At 38.0% G+C, this 17,214-nt stretch overlaps 1 protein-coding gene across 1 annotated transcript in view; it reads right to left on the bottom strand.

Moving 5' to 3' along the window:
* Positions 1 to 2,705: 2,705 nt before the first annotated feature.
* LOC132816430 (LON peptidase N-terminal domain and RING finger protein 2-like) overlaps positions 2,706 to 17,214 on the bottom strand; it is a 39,086-nt gene continuing 24,577 nt past the window's right edge. The window contains exons 9-12 of the mRNA XM_060826006.1: positions 15,038 to 15,196; positions 11,713 to 11,875; positions 9,517 to 9,666; positions 2,706 to 6,179 (exon numbers count right to left, since the gene is read on the bottom strand). Coding sequence (XP_060681989.1) covers positions 6,015 to 6,179; positions 9,517 to 9,666; positions 11,713 to 11,875; positions 15,038 to 15,196 — 637 coding nt within the window. The 3' untranslated portion in view covers positions 2,706 to 6,014. The remainder of the gene's footprint in view (positions 6,180 to 9,516; positions 9,667 to 11,712; positions 11,876 to 15,037; positions 15,197 to 17,214) is intronic.

Raw genomic sequence — 17,214 nt, forward strand, 5'->3', positions numbered from 1 at the left:
TGTTACTCTAAATTTCATTGTATTTTAACTAGCATTCAAATCAATTGTGCTTTGCTTAACATTGAGTAATTTGACAAGTCATCAAACACCTGGAACACAGCACTTCACATCTATCTTTAAAAATACAAAAAAAAATGGGTCTAGGCTACCTTAAAATAAATTGAGGGGATCTGGTCTGGACCACAAAAGGAAATTTGCCATTTTTATTTCATCTAGTATATGATGACTGCAGACCACACAACAATGTGGTCGGCACGGTGGCACAGTGGTTAGCACTGCTACCTCACAGCGCCTGTAGACCCGGGTTCAATTCCCAACTCAGGCGACTGACTGTGTGGAGTTTGCACGTTCTCCCCGTGTCTGCGTGGGTTTCCTCCGGGTGCTCCGGTTTCCTCCCACAGTCCAAAGATGTGCGGGTCAGGTGAATTGGCCATGCTAAATTGCCCGTAGTGTTAGGTAAGGGGTAAATGTAGGGGTATGGGTGGGTTGCGCTTCGGCGGGTCGGTGTGGACTTGTTGGGCCGAAGGGCCTGTTTCCACACTAAGTCTAATCAAATGTGGAAATACTTAATTGCCTTCCAAAATGGCTAAACAAATCTTAGTTCAAGGACAAAGAGAGAGACAACAAATGCACACCTTGACAGTGATACCTCATCTTAAGAATCCCTTTCAAACCTCCTTGCTTATGCATGCAAGTGAAGAAATCCTGCCCTCCGACCATTTAGAAGAAACGGCCTGCTCACACCAACCATGTTATGGCATGGAGAACACATTAGAGTCAATTGGCATGTTGACTGTGATAGGGTACATTGGCTGCAGAAGTCCTGAATGGCTTATGCCTGAAACATCGATTCTCCTGCTCCTCAGATGCTGCCTGAGCTGCTGTGCTTTTCCAGTACCACACTCGACTGCACAATTCAATACCTGCCCAACTTGCGAGCTGCGGAACAAAACCTTGATTGCTGGAGAAACTCACCACGTCTGGCAGTGTCTGTGGAGAGAAAGAGTTAACATGGAGAATCCAGTAAATGGTCTTGAGTAGACCAGTTTCTCCAGCAATTAGTTTTTGTTATTTCAGATTTCCAGCATCTGCATTTCTTTGTTTTATATTCTTTGTTTCAAGGGAATAGCATCGGGGTGAATAGAAAGTTGGTGATCTGGTCTCTTTCCCTTGTTGGGTGTGTTTTTGACATGGGGCAGATAACATCCAGCCTCAACACAACCCGTGAGCACAGTCATTTCAGACTGAATGACCTTCGAACGGAGAGAACAAAACTAGGAGCACAAGTGGGAAATTCAAGCCCTTGAGCCTGTTCTGCTATTTGGTACATACATGACCGCTCTCACCTCTGCTTCAACTGCATTTTTCCTACCCATTCCCCATAACCCTTCATTCCATTCTTAAAACAAAAAACTTCTCTTCCTTAAAATTTACTTAAAGTCCCAGCATCCATCACACTCTGGAATCAGGAATTCCATAGATTCCATAGTTGAATCAGGAATTTTTCCTCCTCCGTTTTAAATCTCCTATCCCTTACCCTAAAACTATGACCTCTTGTTCTTGGTTTCCCCACAAAATATCCTTTTAACATTGTCAATTCCTATTCACATCCTGTATACCTCAGTTAGATCTACTCATTCTTGTGAACGCCCAAGTCTAAGTCTAAACTGCTCACACTCTTTCACAAAATAAAACATTTCTGAAAACTATCTATTTCCTCAAGGCATTTGGATATAAACCATTTGTTCTCTATAATTTTACATAGTTAACTTTAACAATGTCCCTGTATGGTCTCTGAAAGGCAAGAAAATGAGCCAAACTATTTGCATCTCTACCAATTTCTCACTATATTTTAGCCTCCTCATCTCAATTAGATGGTAGAATAACAGCACAGAAACAGATCCTTCGACCCACCATGAGCCATCTAAACTAGTCCCATCTGCCTGCACATGGTCGGTGTTCCCTGCATATTTCTGTCTAAATGCCTCTTTAACTTTGTTAATATATTATTTCTACCACCTCCCTTGTAGATGCAATCTAGGCCCCTAACAGCCTCGAAAATATATTCTTTGTTTGACTCCTCTCTAAAACCTCCACTTCCTTCCTATATCGTGTGGTGACCAGAACTGCACATACTTCAAATGTTGCCTGAAGGTTTATACAATTGCAACTTTTAATTTTAACTCAATGCCCTGAATGATGAACATACACCTTTACCACTATAACCACTTGCGCTCCCATCCCATGATCCCTGTGTATCAAAGCTCATAAGGGTTCTGTCATTTACTGTATACTTTCCTCTTGCATTTTGGGAGGTCAAATGCATCACCTCACACATCCCGAATAAAATCCATATGCCATTTCTCCACCCAACCTTCAAACTGATCTATATCCTGCTGTATCTTTTGATAACCTTCCTCTATCCACAACTCCACCAATCTGTCGTCATTTACTTCCTACTTGGGTGTTCCTATCTAAACAATTCCACCACCATAAACACTCCCCACCACCACAAACAAAAGGCTATTTTATTGCTAGATGTCATGAGTGAAATGGCAACTAATACATGCAAAGACAAAAAAAAAATCATTTCAGAAAGTTTTTTTAATCCAAATAAATATATTTTGTACTTTTATATAATACATACATATATACACACAGACACTAGATTGCAGCATATTGCTTTATCCATTTCTGAAACAGAAAAGACATTGAATCAAAACATTTTATAACAGCATGTCTCACAGTGTAAAGATTCTAAAAAGTAAATAAAAGGATCTTAGATTAAAAAGGCCCCTAGTTACATACAAATAAACTAATGAGAAATGTCAGGCAGATTGTTGATGATAAAAAACAAATCCGTTTCCAGTTCAAGTTCAATGTTGAAGTATATGTGCAACTATTATCTTAATGTAAACTGGTCTGGGCCTAGCATTGACATATTTTCATTGCTAAAATACTGAATGCCAGATTCCGTCTGACCATTGTAAATTCTTTTGGATGCCATATTTCAGTGTGCTAAACCAGATATTTTGCATATATTACTGCCGTTTATAAAAGTGCTCTGCAGGCAGTTGTAATGATAATACAGCCACATTTGAAAGTTATTTAAATTGTTCACCAGTGCAAAACAAATTCTGCATCTGTCCATTTAATTCAGAACATATACCAGCACGAACACCAAAAGAGGAATACAACTTAAAATCTCAAGTGACATTATCTGGACAAATATACTGAGAGCCATTTTCTTGTAACAAATATATATCTTTTGCTCATTTTGGTTTAAAGTTTTAGGAACAATGCATGAAGCTTGCTGCTCTAAAGCAACGCTATTATGAAAATGCCTAATGAAATTGTATAAATTCAGCAATACTACTACAAACTAGTGAAGAATCATATGAAATAAAAAGATCAATGTTTAACAATTCACAGTAACACTAGATTTAAAAAAAAACAATGTTAAGTTTGACAAAGGCTGCTGGAAATTAGAATAAAACGTCTCAAGATGATCGCCAGTGTTTTACACCATATAAAAATACTAAATTAAGTATTTTCAAATTAATGGGAATTAAGTGGGGAACCCCACCCCCCCCATCAGAAATTACCAGTAGGTGCCAAAGAAATACAACTCAGGAGGGTTAGAAGGAAATGGAAAAAGAGATTAACAGGTGAAGCAATTTCTTTCTTGCTACAGTTAAGCAGTGTAAAGAATCACTAACTCATAAGAGCTAACAAAAGTGGGCAAGAGCTAGAGAATCATTTTAAAATATAAAACGGTGAAAAGATACAGAGATTCAAAACCAAATATTTGCATACAATAATGGCACAGAATGTGGAAACTACATTGCACTTTTAAATCAAATAGCTTCTCAGGTATAACATGCTACAAAAAAAAACAGACCCTTGTCCTTTGAAATTAAATGTTAATTTCAAATGAAATAGCTATTTGCACTTGTTTCTATATCCATAAGTAGGTCAAAATTTCAATTTTTTTCTGTTTACAAACTCAAAAGGAACATAGATATATGAAAAGGTTTTTAAAAAAAAACTTATTCCAGAGATTTATCAATACAACAATTACAAATGCAAGAAAAATATCTGAGACAGGTTGTCTTGATGTTACACAATAAAGTGAAGGTGGGGTGATCAAATTCCCTAAAATGGTATATTCATATATTCAACCAAATAAAGATAAACTTGATAGTGGAAAAGCAATTAACAGATTTGTTAGACAACTTTGTTGGGACAGAATGCAAGAGTAGAACCAATTGATATTCATGCATCCAAAACCATCTCAGCAGGTATTGAACAATAGCAAGCCCAGATGAAAATAAAACTAAAATCCTTGACATCAATTTTACTGCAATAAAAAAAATGGTGGCAATGAGGAAGAATCAAGACCTTCTGCTGGTCTGGTGAGAAAAGGCACTGACCAATAGCATTGAGCTTGCAAAGGTGACTTCAATCAATGTCGGATTTATTTGATGGAACTGTTGGGAAGAAAAACAGGTGGTTCATGCTGGTACCTATCCCACCCCCATTCCTTTCCTCATCAATCTGCAAAATCAATTGTTCTGATGAGATTTTTCAAAAGCATTCCCTTTTCTGATCTCATTGTATTAGAAACCCTATTAAACCATTTTGAATAAGATGCAACTGGATTTTAAATGGTGGTGTAATAATTAATGTGACAACCAACGTGCATAGCAATTGCTGAACAACTGATTCAACCTAAAATGTGTGAAATAGTACATGCCCAAATGATTAATTTCTAAATTTTTTTTTAAAAAAACTTTGAAGTTTGCTCATGATAGTTCAACTTCAACCTGGAGAATGTCCTAAATCATTAACAAATACATTTAAAAGAAAAACACTAAATTAGGTTTTAGGACTTTGTATTTCTTGGTTGCCTGTGAATGCTTTAACATCTCTGGCTGCTTGAATAGCATAACTTGCTAATGCATTCTGAAAATCACTAATAATATCAACTATACAAAGAAAAGGGTACTTAAAAAGTGCTTGATGGAGATTGCTAGCCTCGAAAGAGATCTTTTTTCAACAGTCATGAATGCCCTTAATCCACCAATGACTGCAAAATTCAAACCACACTGAACAATAAGTTTTCAACTTGTGGCACCAGTAATTTTACATCAAACTCTCCCAAATCAGAGGCAGCACATTTCCCCACAGCTTGCAGTGATGCAATAAAATAAATCTCAAACATTAATACTGAAATTTCTTGCCATTCCAAAAAGCAAGCTTTAGCAAATCCTGAGAGTGGAACAGGAAGTTAGATAACATTAGTGAAGTCAATCAACAGCATTATATTTGAACAAAATGATAGGAATTCAAATCAGCGTGCAGCACACTATACATTCTGATTAAGACATTGGACGGGACTCAAATTGCAAATCTCCAAACTTTTTACAAGCACTACAAAATTGTCCCATTCATTCGTTTCCACAACACAGCCTTTACTCAGAATTTCACTGATTTATTTTTAAAATATTGCAGGTCTGCTACTCCAATTTTCACTATTGGACAGTTGTGTTATGCAAACTTGTATTTACTAGGAGGGACGGATTTCAGAGGACTCTAAACTTGAAGAAACTACTTTCCAAACATTATCTCTTGTCTTCAACTGCAACTCTGATGGAAGAACACTTCCAAGGGTCTCTTAGACCCTTGCAGATACATCTTGACTGCAGATCTAATCCAAAGAGGAGAATCGACGTTTCGGGCATGAGCCCTGAAGGCTCATTCTCCTGCTCTTTGGATGCTGCCTGACCTGCTGCGCTTTTCCAGCAACATAGTTTCAGTGTAGATTTAATGCGTCAAAAGGAATGGCTCACTACCCAGTTTAATTACACAATTCAAACAATTATTATACCTGGCTGAGTTGGGCTTTATGGTTTTCACATATGGATTAAATCAAAAATATAATACTGATACCATTATAATTTTTTTAAAAAAACACATTTGGAATGCAGCTTTAAATCCCATCAAGTCAAAAGTCACAGTGATCGAAGCCGTTGTCGGGTGACAAATACCAATACACGGCGAATGGCAATAAGGCGATCTTTGAGTGAGGTCATTGAAAGAACAGCTAGCTGAGCACGACTTTCTAAAGGTAATACAGCTAACAGCCACCAGCACCAGGCAGGACCATTTTGACTCGACTGCAACAACAAAAAAAAAATACAAACAGTCAAGTGTTTTTGTACTCAAATGTCATCAGTTTCAAACAAGATGCCATTAAAGAACAGAAAGATGTTCCATACCAATTACCTCTTTGGCTCAGTTTCTAAATATGAACTGTAGGTTTCAATAGTTAAAATAAGCAATATTGTACATAAAAGTTATTAAAATCAGACATTCATATCTTCTTCTGGCCTTCAAAATTTTCATGGTAGAATCTGAGACAAAAACCAAACTCCGTTTAGTCTTTATGATCAGGAGATTCTTTTCCCTCCAACGTGTCTAATTTTGGTTGGATTCCTTCATTCAGTTGGTTGCTAAAGGATAACTGATTAAGTTTTTTGTTCCTTTCTTCCTCCTACCCCATCATAACAAAGATCAGAACTTGAGATACACAGGACTAGCAAGAATTATCTTGGAATAAATTCAGGAGAAGTTTCTGGCATCCACACGGAGAAATTGCTTTCAGGGCAGCACTATCACAAAACACCAACAGTACCTTGTTGAACGACAGTTCATAATGCAATACTATGCAGTTGCTATATCTATACAAGAGCTCCTTATTAAATACATAGGGAGAATCAGAGCTACTACATGCAGTAGCAAGTCAATATTTAACAGGTAGCAATTTAATTTTAGCAGATATTGAAGGATCAGAAGTCTCATTCCTTCACAGATTACTGTAATCACTACCATCAAATCTTCCTCAAATCTTTATTTTGGTTCCTGCAGATATTTAAATTCTAAAATTTCAGACTGAAAAATTCTGGAGATAAACACTCTGACTGGTTGAAAAAAAAAACTTTGTAATGTTTGTCTGGACAGGCATCACTGTCCCTTGAAAGCACAGCGTTAGATTAGGTGAATTCAAATCAGTCTATGCTCAAGAAAAGTAGCATTAAAACTTCAGTGAAGTGGCTATGGAATTCAAATTTAATTAAAAAGTCAGCATTAGTAATAGTGTCCAGGAAACTACCAAATTCTCAAAATCCTATTTGATCCCCTGACATCCTTTAAGTAGTAAACTTGCCTTCCTCAAGTGATTTGGCCTATACACAACCCCAGACAGAGAAAGTGTTGTCAACTGTTCACTGTACTCCAAAATAACCTAGTGAGACAAAATGTGTTGTGAAACTTGAAAGGGTTCAGAAAAGATTTACAAGGATGTTGCCAGGCTTGGAAGATTTGAGCTATAAAAAGGAGAGGCTGGACAAGCTGGGGCTGTTTTCCCTGGAGCATCGGAGGTTGAGGGGGGATAGGATAAATAGATAAATGGGGTTGGAGTCCAGAACTAGAGGGCATAGGTTTAGGGTGAGAGGGGAAAGATATAAGAGAGACCTAAGGGGCAACTTTTTCACAGGGGTTGGCATGTGTATGGAATGAGCTGCCAAAAGTAGTAGTGGAGGCTGATACAATTGCAAATTTAAAAGGCATTTGGATGGGTTTGAATATGAATAGGAAGGGTTTGGAGGGATATGGGCCGGGTGCTGGCAGGTGGGACTAGATCGAGTTGGGATATCTGGTCCTTATGGATGGGTTGGACCGAAGGGTCTGCTTCCATGCTGCACATCTCTATGACGCTATGACCAACCTGTCACAAGTGGCAATATTGGAGAAAAAAAAAAGTGATCCAAAAAATCTTCAGGAAAATTAATTTACGTCTTCATATCAAGAGCAACTTTTATGGTGCTGTGTAGCACTATACCTAAAAGGGTTAGATTCAGAACAAGTCTAGCCATTCAAAATTGGACATGAATTAATTAGCATATTTATTGTGCTAATGATTTATTGGCACAATTTATAACATCATGGTCCAGCATATTTCTCATTGGATTGCTCCAATCCTGATTAGTGAGCAGTACAGAAAAACTGGCCAGGAGCAGCACATTGTATACCTAAACGTAAATGCTGTATTGGCAAAAATCAAACTACTATTTCAGAGGAATCACCTGATACAAATAGAACTAAATGATCTCAGCAGAAAACTCAGTATTCCTATCAGGTCCACTGGTGAATGGAGGATGCAACTCTATGAATACTTCTAATTGTAATGGTGGAAAAACTCAGGTGTTTGCAACCATCTTTCACTTGAAGTGCCAAGTGAATGATCCACCTCAGCCTCCTCCCAAAGTCCCTACTATCTTAGAAGCTAGTCTTCAAACAATTTCATTCCTCCATTTCAATGGTCACATCCAGAATTGGTCCTACTTCTAGCCAAGCTTTTCCAGGACAACACCAGGAGCTTTAAAAAGAAAAGCTGCAATGGTATGTTCTGTCCATGAAAAAAAAAGGGCAAATTGAAAATTTGTCTAATTTTCATCCCAGCCTCTCAGTAATTAAGGGGTCTTTGACAATGCCATTAAAGAGACATTCCAAAACAAGTTGCTCAGTTCCAGATCTTAATTATTGCTATTGACCAGAGGCAGGATCAATACAATTGCCCATGGCAGTGTTTTACTGAGTGAGGCATCAAGAAACCCCTGTAAATTAAGAATGATTGGGAATCAGAGGAAACTGTTTCCAGTAACTGGTATCAAAATGAGAGTGGTTGTTGGTGGCCAAACATCACAGCCAGAAGGCATTGCAGCTGGAGTCTAATCTTCAATTACTCCAATGCCCTTCCATTCATTCGGAAATCAGAAGCAGAGATGCTCACTGAATCAGTTTTCAGATTCATTTTCAACTTTTCCGATGATTTAGTAATGGGTTGATAAAATGTGGAGCTGGAAAAAGCACAGCAGGTCAAATAGCATCAGAGGAGCAGGACAGTTAATGTTTCGGGCAGTACTCATCAGGACTGGGGAGGGGGATGGAGGCTGAGAAATAAATAAAGGGAAGTGGGCGGCGATTAGATGAAATGCTAAGTCCAAAGATATAGTAACTCATGCCCACTAGCAGCAAAGCCTTGATAACTTTCAGGCATGGGCAGATATATGACAAGCAACGGCAGTCTCTAATAAGACAGCCTAACCACCTTCCCTTGGCATTCAAAATGATATTACTACTGCCAAATTACACTCTCTCAGGGTCAGCTTTGACCAGAAGAAATCAAAAGACTACAGCTACAACAGCAGCTGTCAGCAAAGTGCACAGAGAGTGCTTTTCTTTGTTACTGAGTACAAAACCCAGACCAGTATTTAGAATTTGAAAAACATTTGCATCCTACTACTCTATAGTGCACTTATAGATGCACCAGCCCATGTTTTGTTCATCTCAAGCAACTGACATTAGCTGATTAGTTCTAAAGCAATTATATTGCTAAATTATTCACGTTCAGAGAATGCACAACATAATACTTTTGCAATCAATTGCATGTACCTGAGGTATTGACTCCTTTCCAGGCATTGGTCCAAAATGATTCAGGATTTGAGTTCTCATATTGTCCTGGAGGGAACTGAACCAAGTGAAAGCTTGGTCATACACTGAGTCAGACAAACAGATTAGTTCATGATACTCTGCTCCTTCCACCTGTGAAAAATACAATTTAAAAAACCCCATAAGAATAACTTTGTGCAACTGAATTAATATCTACAGTTTCAAATATCTAAACAAAATTAAGCCTGCAACTATTAGATTTTATTAACATATCCCCAATTTAGAGAAATTGTTCAAATATCATGCAATTTAATCTTGGTGTTCCATCCTAAGAAGGAGCAAACTGCACCTTTACTGAGCAAAAACAAGAGTGTCTCCAGTAATCCACAATTTCTACAGTTTTGGTTTTTAAGAAATATGAAGCATTTGCCACTTGAGCTATGGGACACACATTGGAAAAGCTACAGTCAGGCTTTGGTGAGAATTGGGATTGTCTCTTTAATCTGTAGTAAGAGAGGAATTGAGGCGCTGGAGAGAGTGCGAGAGAGTGAGAGCGCAAAAAATTGTGATTTTAGTTGAAGGGAGACATTACTGTAGTTGTAATGTCATTGAACTAATAATTCCCCAGTTAGTGCTTTGGAGACATGTTTAAATCCCAAAGACACTGGTGGAATTTAAATTCAATTAACAAAATCTCAACAAGAACAGATGGCAAATGAAATGGTCATCACCTGCCATTAAAATCCATTTGACTCACAAACATCCTTTAGGGATGGAAAAGCTGATGTCCTGACTTGGTTTCACATACAGGCCGATGCCAGATCTATTCCAATATGGCAAACTCTCAACTGCTCAGTGAAATGATATAGCAAATATCTCAGTTCAAGGCTTATAAACAATGAGTTATCTAGTGACATCCACATGTTATGAATCAATTAGCCCTGTGCAGAGATGATATGTGGCCTTGTATCCAGGTAAAAATACTAATGAACTATCTTATCTCTTAACTCCAGCCTATCTTGGAGTTACACTGTTTGTCATATAACATGGCTATCACCTCCATGTGACTTGGAAACTATGTCTATCTACTATTGGCACACTTGTCCTGGTCATTGTGAACCAGTGTGAATATCTTGCAATTTCCTCCCAATGAAGCAACCCAGCACTGTCGTTAAATTCCAATAACCAAGCACTAAGGCTATAGTCATGCTGAATTCAGAACAGTCATAAGCAATATTTCTATATATTTTTTCCATCCTGGTGTAGAATAAAATAATATACAAGTAATGGCAATAAAAATTATGTAATATATGTCACTCTTATAAAGTTACCATGGATAAGGAAGAAGAAAGCTTGTTCTTTCCCTTGGGGGTGGGTGGGGGGGGGGGAGAAAGAGAGAGATTGAGGCAGCTACTTCTGCACCATGAGCAGACAAGATGTTGACTCTGTCAGTTATACAATTTTGCAGTAAACTGTAAGGATGACAAAAGGAGACCACACAGATAAACCTGGGCAAATGAGCAACAGTGTGGTCAATAGGATACAATGTGGGAAGACAAGATGTTAGTCACATCAGTAGTAAAAATATAAATGCAGACGTTTTCTTTAAAACGTTTCACATCTACTTTTTAATGTGGATATTCAGAGACACACGAATGCAGAGTAAACCAGAAACCTGCTTTCCCTCCCAATTGCTTACTGTATCTGCAGATTAACTTGTGCTCTTTATTACTTGAGTATTTTGAAGACTGAAAAATCAACCTTTTGATCGATTCAAAACAGGCTTATGGCATACTCGTGTTCCTATGTTCTTTTTATAATTCTCACTTTCTGATAAAGCTATTTTCACCTTCATTAATTAAAATTGCACCACCTTGCTCCTCAACCACATTAAGGAACACAAAACATTACACTGCCCAATCACACTTGTTCCAGAACATTTTATGCTGGATTATGCCAATTGTTTTTAACAGAAACCCACGCTGGAACCCAACTGTCCCTACTTAACAATACACTGTGCATCCATCTGTGCCATCTCTTAATGACTGACACCAATTCAGACCTTTACCCCTTTAAGAATGGTCTCAAGGAGTTTAGATTATTTGGGACAGATCATGGAACTCTCTCATGAACTGGGATGAAAGTGGTACACTACAGCTCAAGTGGGGAGAAGTTCTAAATAAATCTGGAAACATTTACCTTTTTATCTTCAAGATATTCAATGTTGGCAGTATTATAACCATCTCTCTGGCCATGGCTTAAAACTTTAAATCGACTCTTGCCAATTGTATCAACTACAGAACGACCATCAGGAAAAAACTTTACATCCCTTATTTCGAGCATGCAGCCATAATCAGCAAACCTTAAGGAGGGAATAAAAGTTAAGATAAAATTAAGATTACTCTATAATTACTGCAAAGTCTTAACCAACAAATCTGAATCAAACATTTTTGGATCCAAAGGCAAATCATTTCAACATTCAGATGGAGCAAACAGCCATAACCTGAATCATGTACTAGATAGGATTTATTTCAAACAGGGATACAATAGGTTTCTTATCATGGATCTGTCCAAAAACCCATCAATCCAGCAGAGATGTACTTATCTGGCAGTATGCCCCTTTTTTCCCCTCAAATTTGGGGTGGGATGAGGAGAGAAGAGATCTGCCTTTGGGGTACTTAGAGGTCTGGCTGGGAGATGCAGTTGTGGGGAGGGGTGGGGAAGTCAGTGGTGAATCAAGGTATCATTAATAGTTATCCAGCAGTTAGGTGAGATTTTTAAATCCTCTAATTTTCCCTAGGTAACTATTGAGCTTAAGTGTAACTTCCAAATTCTCAGACTTCAAAACAGAGGGGTTCCAGATGCAGGGGAACTGCCCTTCAGAAAATTCAATTTTCAAAACAAACAATTTCCATGGAATCAGTCATGTCTAGAATTTACAACATGCAGTTCTGCTAGATCCAACTAAACTGTTCAATGGGAGTTGATCAAAAGAGGTCAGACGGTGATGACTCTTGGTAATCTGTGCCATCGAGATTATTGTAAACCTAACTAAGGAAGTTATGCATCTGAATCTCATTCAGGTGATGTGTAGCTGTTATGGAAAACAAATTCTGGTGAACACAAAAGTTTGACATCAGAAATGTTCCAGGTTGGGGGGGGCCACTGGACCAGAAACATTAATTCTGCTTTCTCTTCACAGATGCTGCCAGACCTGCTGAGTTTTTTCAGCAATTTCTCAGTTTCCCATTTCCAGCATCTGCAGTGCTTTCTTCTTTTTTTCCAAAAGAAAGGATTAAAGCAATCGCATGGCCAAGTGAGATCTTCAATGGACCATACAGGCAAAACTGTAGAATGTTGGGACAGCAAGGGGTGCCACATTCTGCACGAAGTGCTTATGCAAGTCTCATCTTTGTATTATTGACAAATATTGTAAATATTCATTGTATGCAAATATTTGAGGCAAACTGTTTAGTTCTGGGAAGATTATTGCAGTAAAAACAATTAAAATGCTGGAAGTTAGATGTTCTGGTAGTCACCAAAAAAAAAACACAGCAGTTCAGAAGGTTCTCAGAATAAAAGAAAAAGAACAATAGAACAGAAGATGAGATTAACGACAGGGGAAATTGCAAATGAGAGGTGAGTGTTAATTATCTGAAAGGTCAGCCCAAAACAGACCACACTTTCATGAAGGTGTCAGGCGTTTAGGAAGGCTCTTTAGTTTCAATTAATCTGGATGTTTGCTAGTACAAGTTTTTAGTTGCTTGTTGGACCTAATGTGGTTTACAAATTTCTGCGAGATGTTAGCCAAAATAAATTGTTAGACAAACCCAAGCTGTAAACTGAGTAAATCACTAACTTCATTTCCAATTGCAAAAGGTGGTGGGCTTCATCTCATGAGCAACAAAAGCTGGAAGATTCTTTAGTTTTAAAAATCAGTGGGAGAAAGTGCAGGAGGATTCTCCAGAGAATTGTTGCTTCCTTATGTATGGATCTATAGGTTGATGGGTCTTACGAATTAAAAAAAAAATCAGGACAAGTAAGAAGTAAATCACTGTGCATAACAGCAATAAAGTGAATCCTGTCAATTTCAAAGTCTTTTGTATATTTTAAAAGTAAAAATATTGACGTGTTTGTTGTCTTGTGGCTTAAGTCTATCGGCTAGTATAAGGCATTCAGATTTATTTATACAATGTCAGTGTTTCCTAACTGAATTATAAGACTAAAAAGAGTGAAGTAATATTTGCCTGTTAATTCAGGTTTTCAATAAGTCATAATTCAATGCATCAGTGCTGGTTCACGTTAGGTTACAAAACAATTAAAAATTTTCTTGATCATTTTGAATTTGATGTTACAACAAACATTGTCAAGGATGCTGGTGAAAACAAACCGGCAAAAACTGTATGCCCACAATACCAATACTCAGAGATCATGATAATACTGTAACCATTTGAGGGTGCAAGGTGAGAAGGCCTTCTGCCAGTAAAGCTTTAATCATGCAGCTTTGCCTTAACAGAAAAAGTGATTTTTGGTGTAAATAAAGTATAACAGTGGTGTGTCTACCCCCTACATTACTTTTCTATCACTTCGCACGTATTTGACATTGATCGTGTGGACCTCTACAGCATATTCCTAGCCCCATAAGTGCCAGTTCATAAAAGTTTGCCATATTTGTTAAAATTAGATTAGATTCCCTACAGTATAGAAACAGGCCCTTCGGCCCAACAAGTCCACACCGACCCTCCGAAGAGTAACCCACCCAGTCCTATTGCCCTCTAACTAATGCACCTAACATGATGGGCAATTTACCTGACCGGCACATCTTTTGACTGTGGGAGGAAACCGGAGCACCCAGAGGAAACCCACGCAGGCTGGAATCGAACCTGGGACCCTGGTGCTGTGAGGCAGCAGTGCTAACTGCTGAGCCACCGTGCCGCCCATTGTGTTATTTTGGTTTATCGTTTTCTCCCCGGGATTGCAACAGCATATTGTTGAAAAGAAATAAAAAACAAACAAAGTCTGATGGTACCATCATCTTTGGCCAAATATGCCAATCATGGTAAAACTGAGAAATTGAAAAATAAAAAACTTATTCATAATGCTTTTCAGATTATCAGGCCATTTAAAAACTATTCAAGTATTTCTGAAGGGTGATCACAGTCATAATATATGGAAGTGAAACCAATTTATGCTCAAAAGGTCTCAACAGCAGATTATAAAGATAAATTACACTGGTTGAATGTTCAAATGAAGATGATTCAAGAAATCCCTATTGCACTTTGAACAGTGCCTTTAAGTATTTTCATGTCTACCTGAGCAAGCAAGCGGACACTAAGATCTCACATCTCTGAATGCAGCACTCAATTGAAAGACACAGTCACATCTGTGAAATGGACTTTAAAATCAAAATGCCCTGCAGACTCCGGTGAAAGGGATAGCACTGAATCAAGGCTGACACTTCTATGAAAGTTTTAAGTTAGCTCTTGGAGACATAAGGTGGATGCACGCATGCACACACACTTACCCTTTAGTCTCATTTCCAATACACATTCCAAATTGCTTGGTGCCAGTTTCCATACACCTGCGAATCATCAGTCGATAACGTGGTTCAAAAACATGAAGAGGGCACGGAATAGTTGGGAAGCCCATGGTGCAGACAAAAATTGGAACATCTTCAGTTAGGCTACGATAATAAAAACAAATTTCACTCGCTGTTCTCTTACAAGATAATTAGTTGAGGTAATAGTATTAGGAAAGATCAAGGAAACAGAAGCTACAACGCAAAATATTAAAACTCAGTTAAAAAGGTAGTGAGTGGGTGTCATTCTAGTTTGAGAATGGATTCTGGTACATTTTGAAAATCAAAGCAAAAGTGGCCTAAAATAGAAAGCAATGGCTGAGCACATCTTCCAAAAAAAAAATGACTGCAGGATAGAAAACAGTCTACACAACCGCTAGATGGTGTGCAGTTTAAAGAAAATGCACTAATTTACATTGTAGACAGAAATATGTAGACGTTGTAATACTGAAACAAGGCTAACCAGTCAGTATTTTGTCCAGTTACCTTTCATTTCAGCTAGTTGCTCTTGTCACATTTATTCCATTCCCACAATAAGCTTCAACATTTCTCATTTATTGATTAAATCTAATCTGCAGTACTACGTTTCGGCACAAACAATAATCTTGGAAGTGAATTAGACAGCCTCAAATCCATGTATATTTACGCCGCTTGCTTGGTTTAAATCTTTCGTAATCCATTCTCTGCCAATTTAAATGTTGAACTACCAAAAACATTTTTTTTTCTGTTTAACTTGAGAGGCCATAATATCTACTAAGATCTCCAAAACCAGTCTCATTTCCAGACCTTTCCCGCTCCATCTATTCCATCTTAAGATTTTTAGTAAATTTGCTCATGGTCTTAAAAGTTATGCTATGAACAGTTTTTAATACATCTACTTTTAAGCTTGGTCCTTGACTAAATCCCAGACAGCTGGCCCTTTATTTTTTGTGGAACGATATGTCTGTGCTAACCACGATGCCATTCTGAACGAATGGCATCTGCCTGCACATGGCCCATATTATGCTATTCCCTGTCTGTTCATATGTCTGAAACATTACTATCATATTTGCTTTTACCACATTCCAGGCAATGATAACATTTTCTGTTTACAAAAATGCTTGCCTCTCAAGTCTCCTTCACAAAAAACTTTCCCCATCTCACCTTAAACTTATGGCCCCTAGTATCTGACATTTCCATCCTGGAAAATAAAAAAGAAGAACTCAGACCACCCATCCTATTCATGTCTCTCAATTTTATTTCCTTCTATCAGGTCACCATCCGGCCTCTAATACTCTTGGATTGTTTTTGCTGGTTTGTTCAACCTCTCCTTATTACAGGAGAGTAGTTGCTGAAATTTAATCTTTATTTTTGCTTTAAGCTTCCTAAAACATCATTTTACAAAATAGTTAAGCATTCAGAGGATCAATGGGTAACAATGCAACTAAGGACACAAGCACCAGATTTGAACGATTAGTTTGCAGATAGTAAAATGTAGAAGTCAGACAAGAAATACACATTGGGAGTCAGGAGTAGAGGCAACAAGAGGCACGAATAAAGGTTAAACAGCAGACATACTATGTTGAGCTATGTTATGGAAGTAGACATGGGCAGACGTAAAGTGAGCTTCCAAACACAACCATACCATTAAGCATAAAATATACTAGTGATTCTGACCAACCAACCAACCAACTGTTTTCAAACCCAATGGTTCTAGCCTTCCCAATACTTGAAGAAGCTTTTGCTCATCCAGCACGGAGAAAGTCAAGTGAGACAGCAATGGAGACAAGGCACAGTTTGGCAGGCTAAATGCAGAGAGATTCCTGGGATATTGAGGCCAATTCTGTAGCAAAAGGAACTAGACTCCACGTGAATAGATTTGGGTCCAATATCTCTGCAAAGCGGTTTCGCTCTCCCCTTTTATTCTTTCATGTCTTAGTTACTGCTGCAGCAGGAGGACAATATAAGCTAAATTCCATAGATTGGGCATCATTGCATAAAAGTAGAAACAAGTGCACAGCTGTCTGGAAGATGCAACTGAAGGTACAGATAACATTATAATAGATCACACAACTTGAAAGCTCTACATTGCATTTGTCAAGAACAAAACTCTTGGGAACAAATTCAAAAATCTGTTTAGCTGG

This window comes from Hemiscyllium ocellatum, chromosome 6 (genome assembly GCF_020745735.1).
Source record: "Hemiscyllium ocellatum isolate sHemOce1 chromosome 6, sHemOce1.pat.X.cur, whole genome shotgun sequence".
NCBI lineage: Eukaryota > Metazoa > Chordata > Chondrichthyes > Orectolobiformes > Hemiscylliidae > Hemiscyllium > Hemiscyllium ocellatum.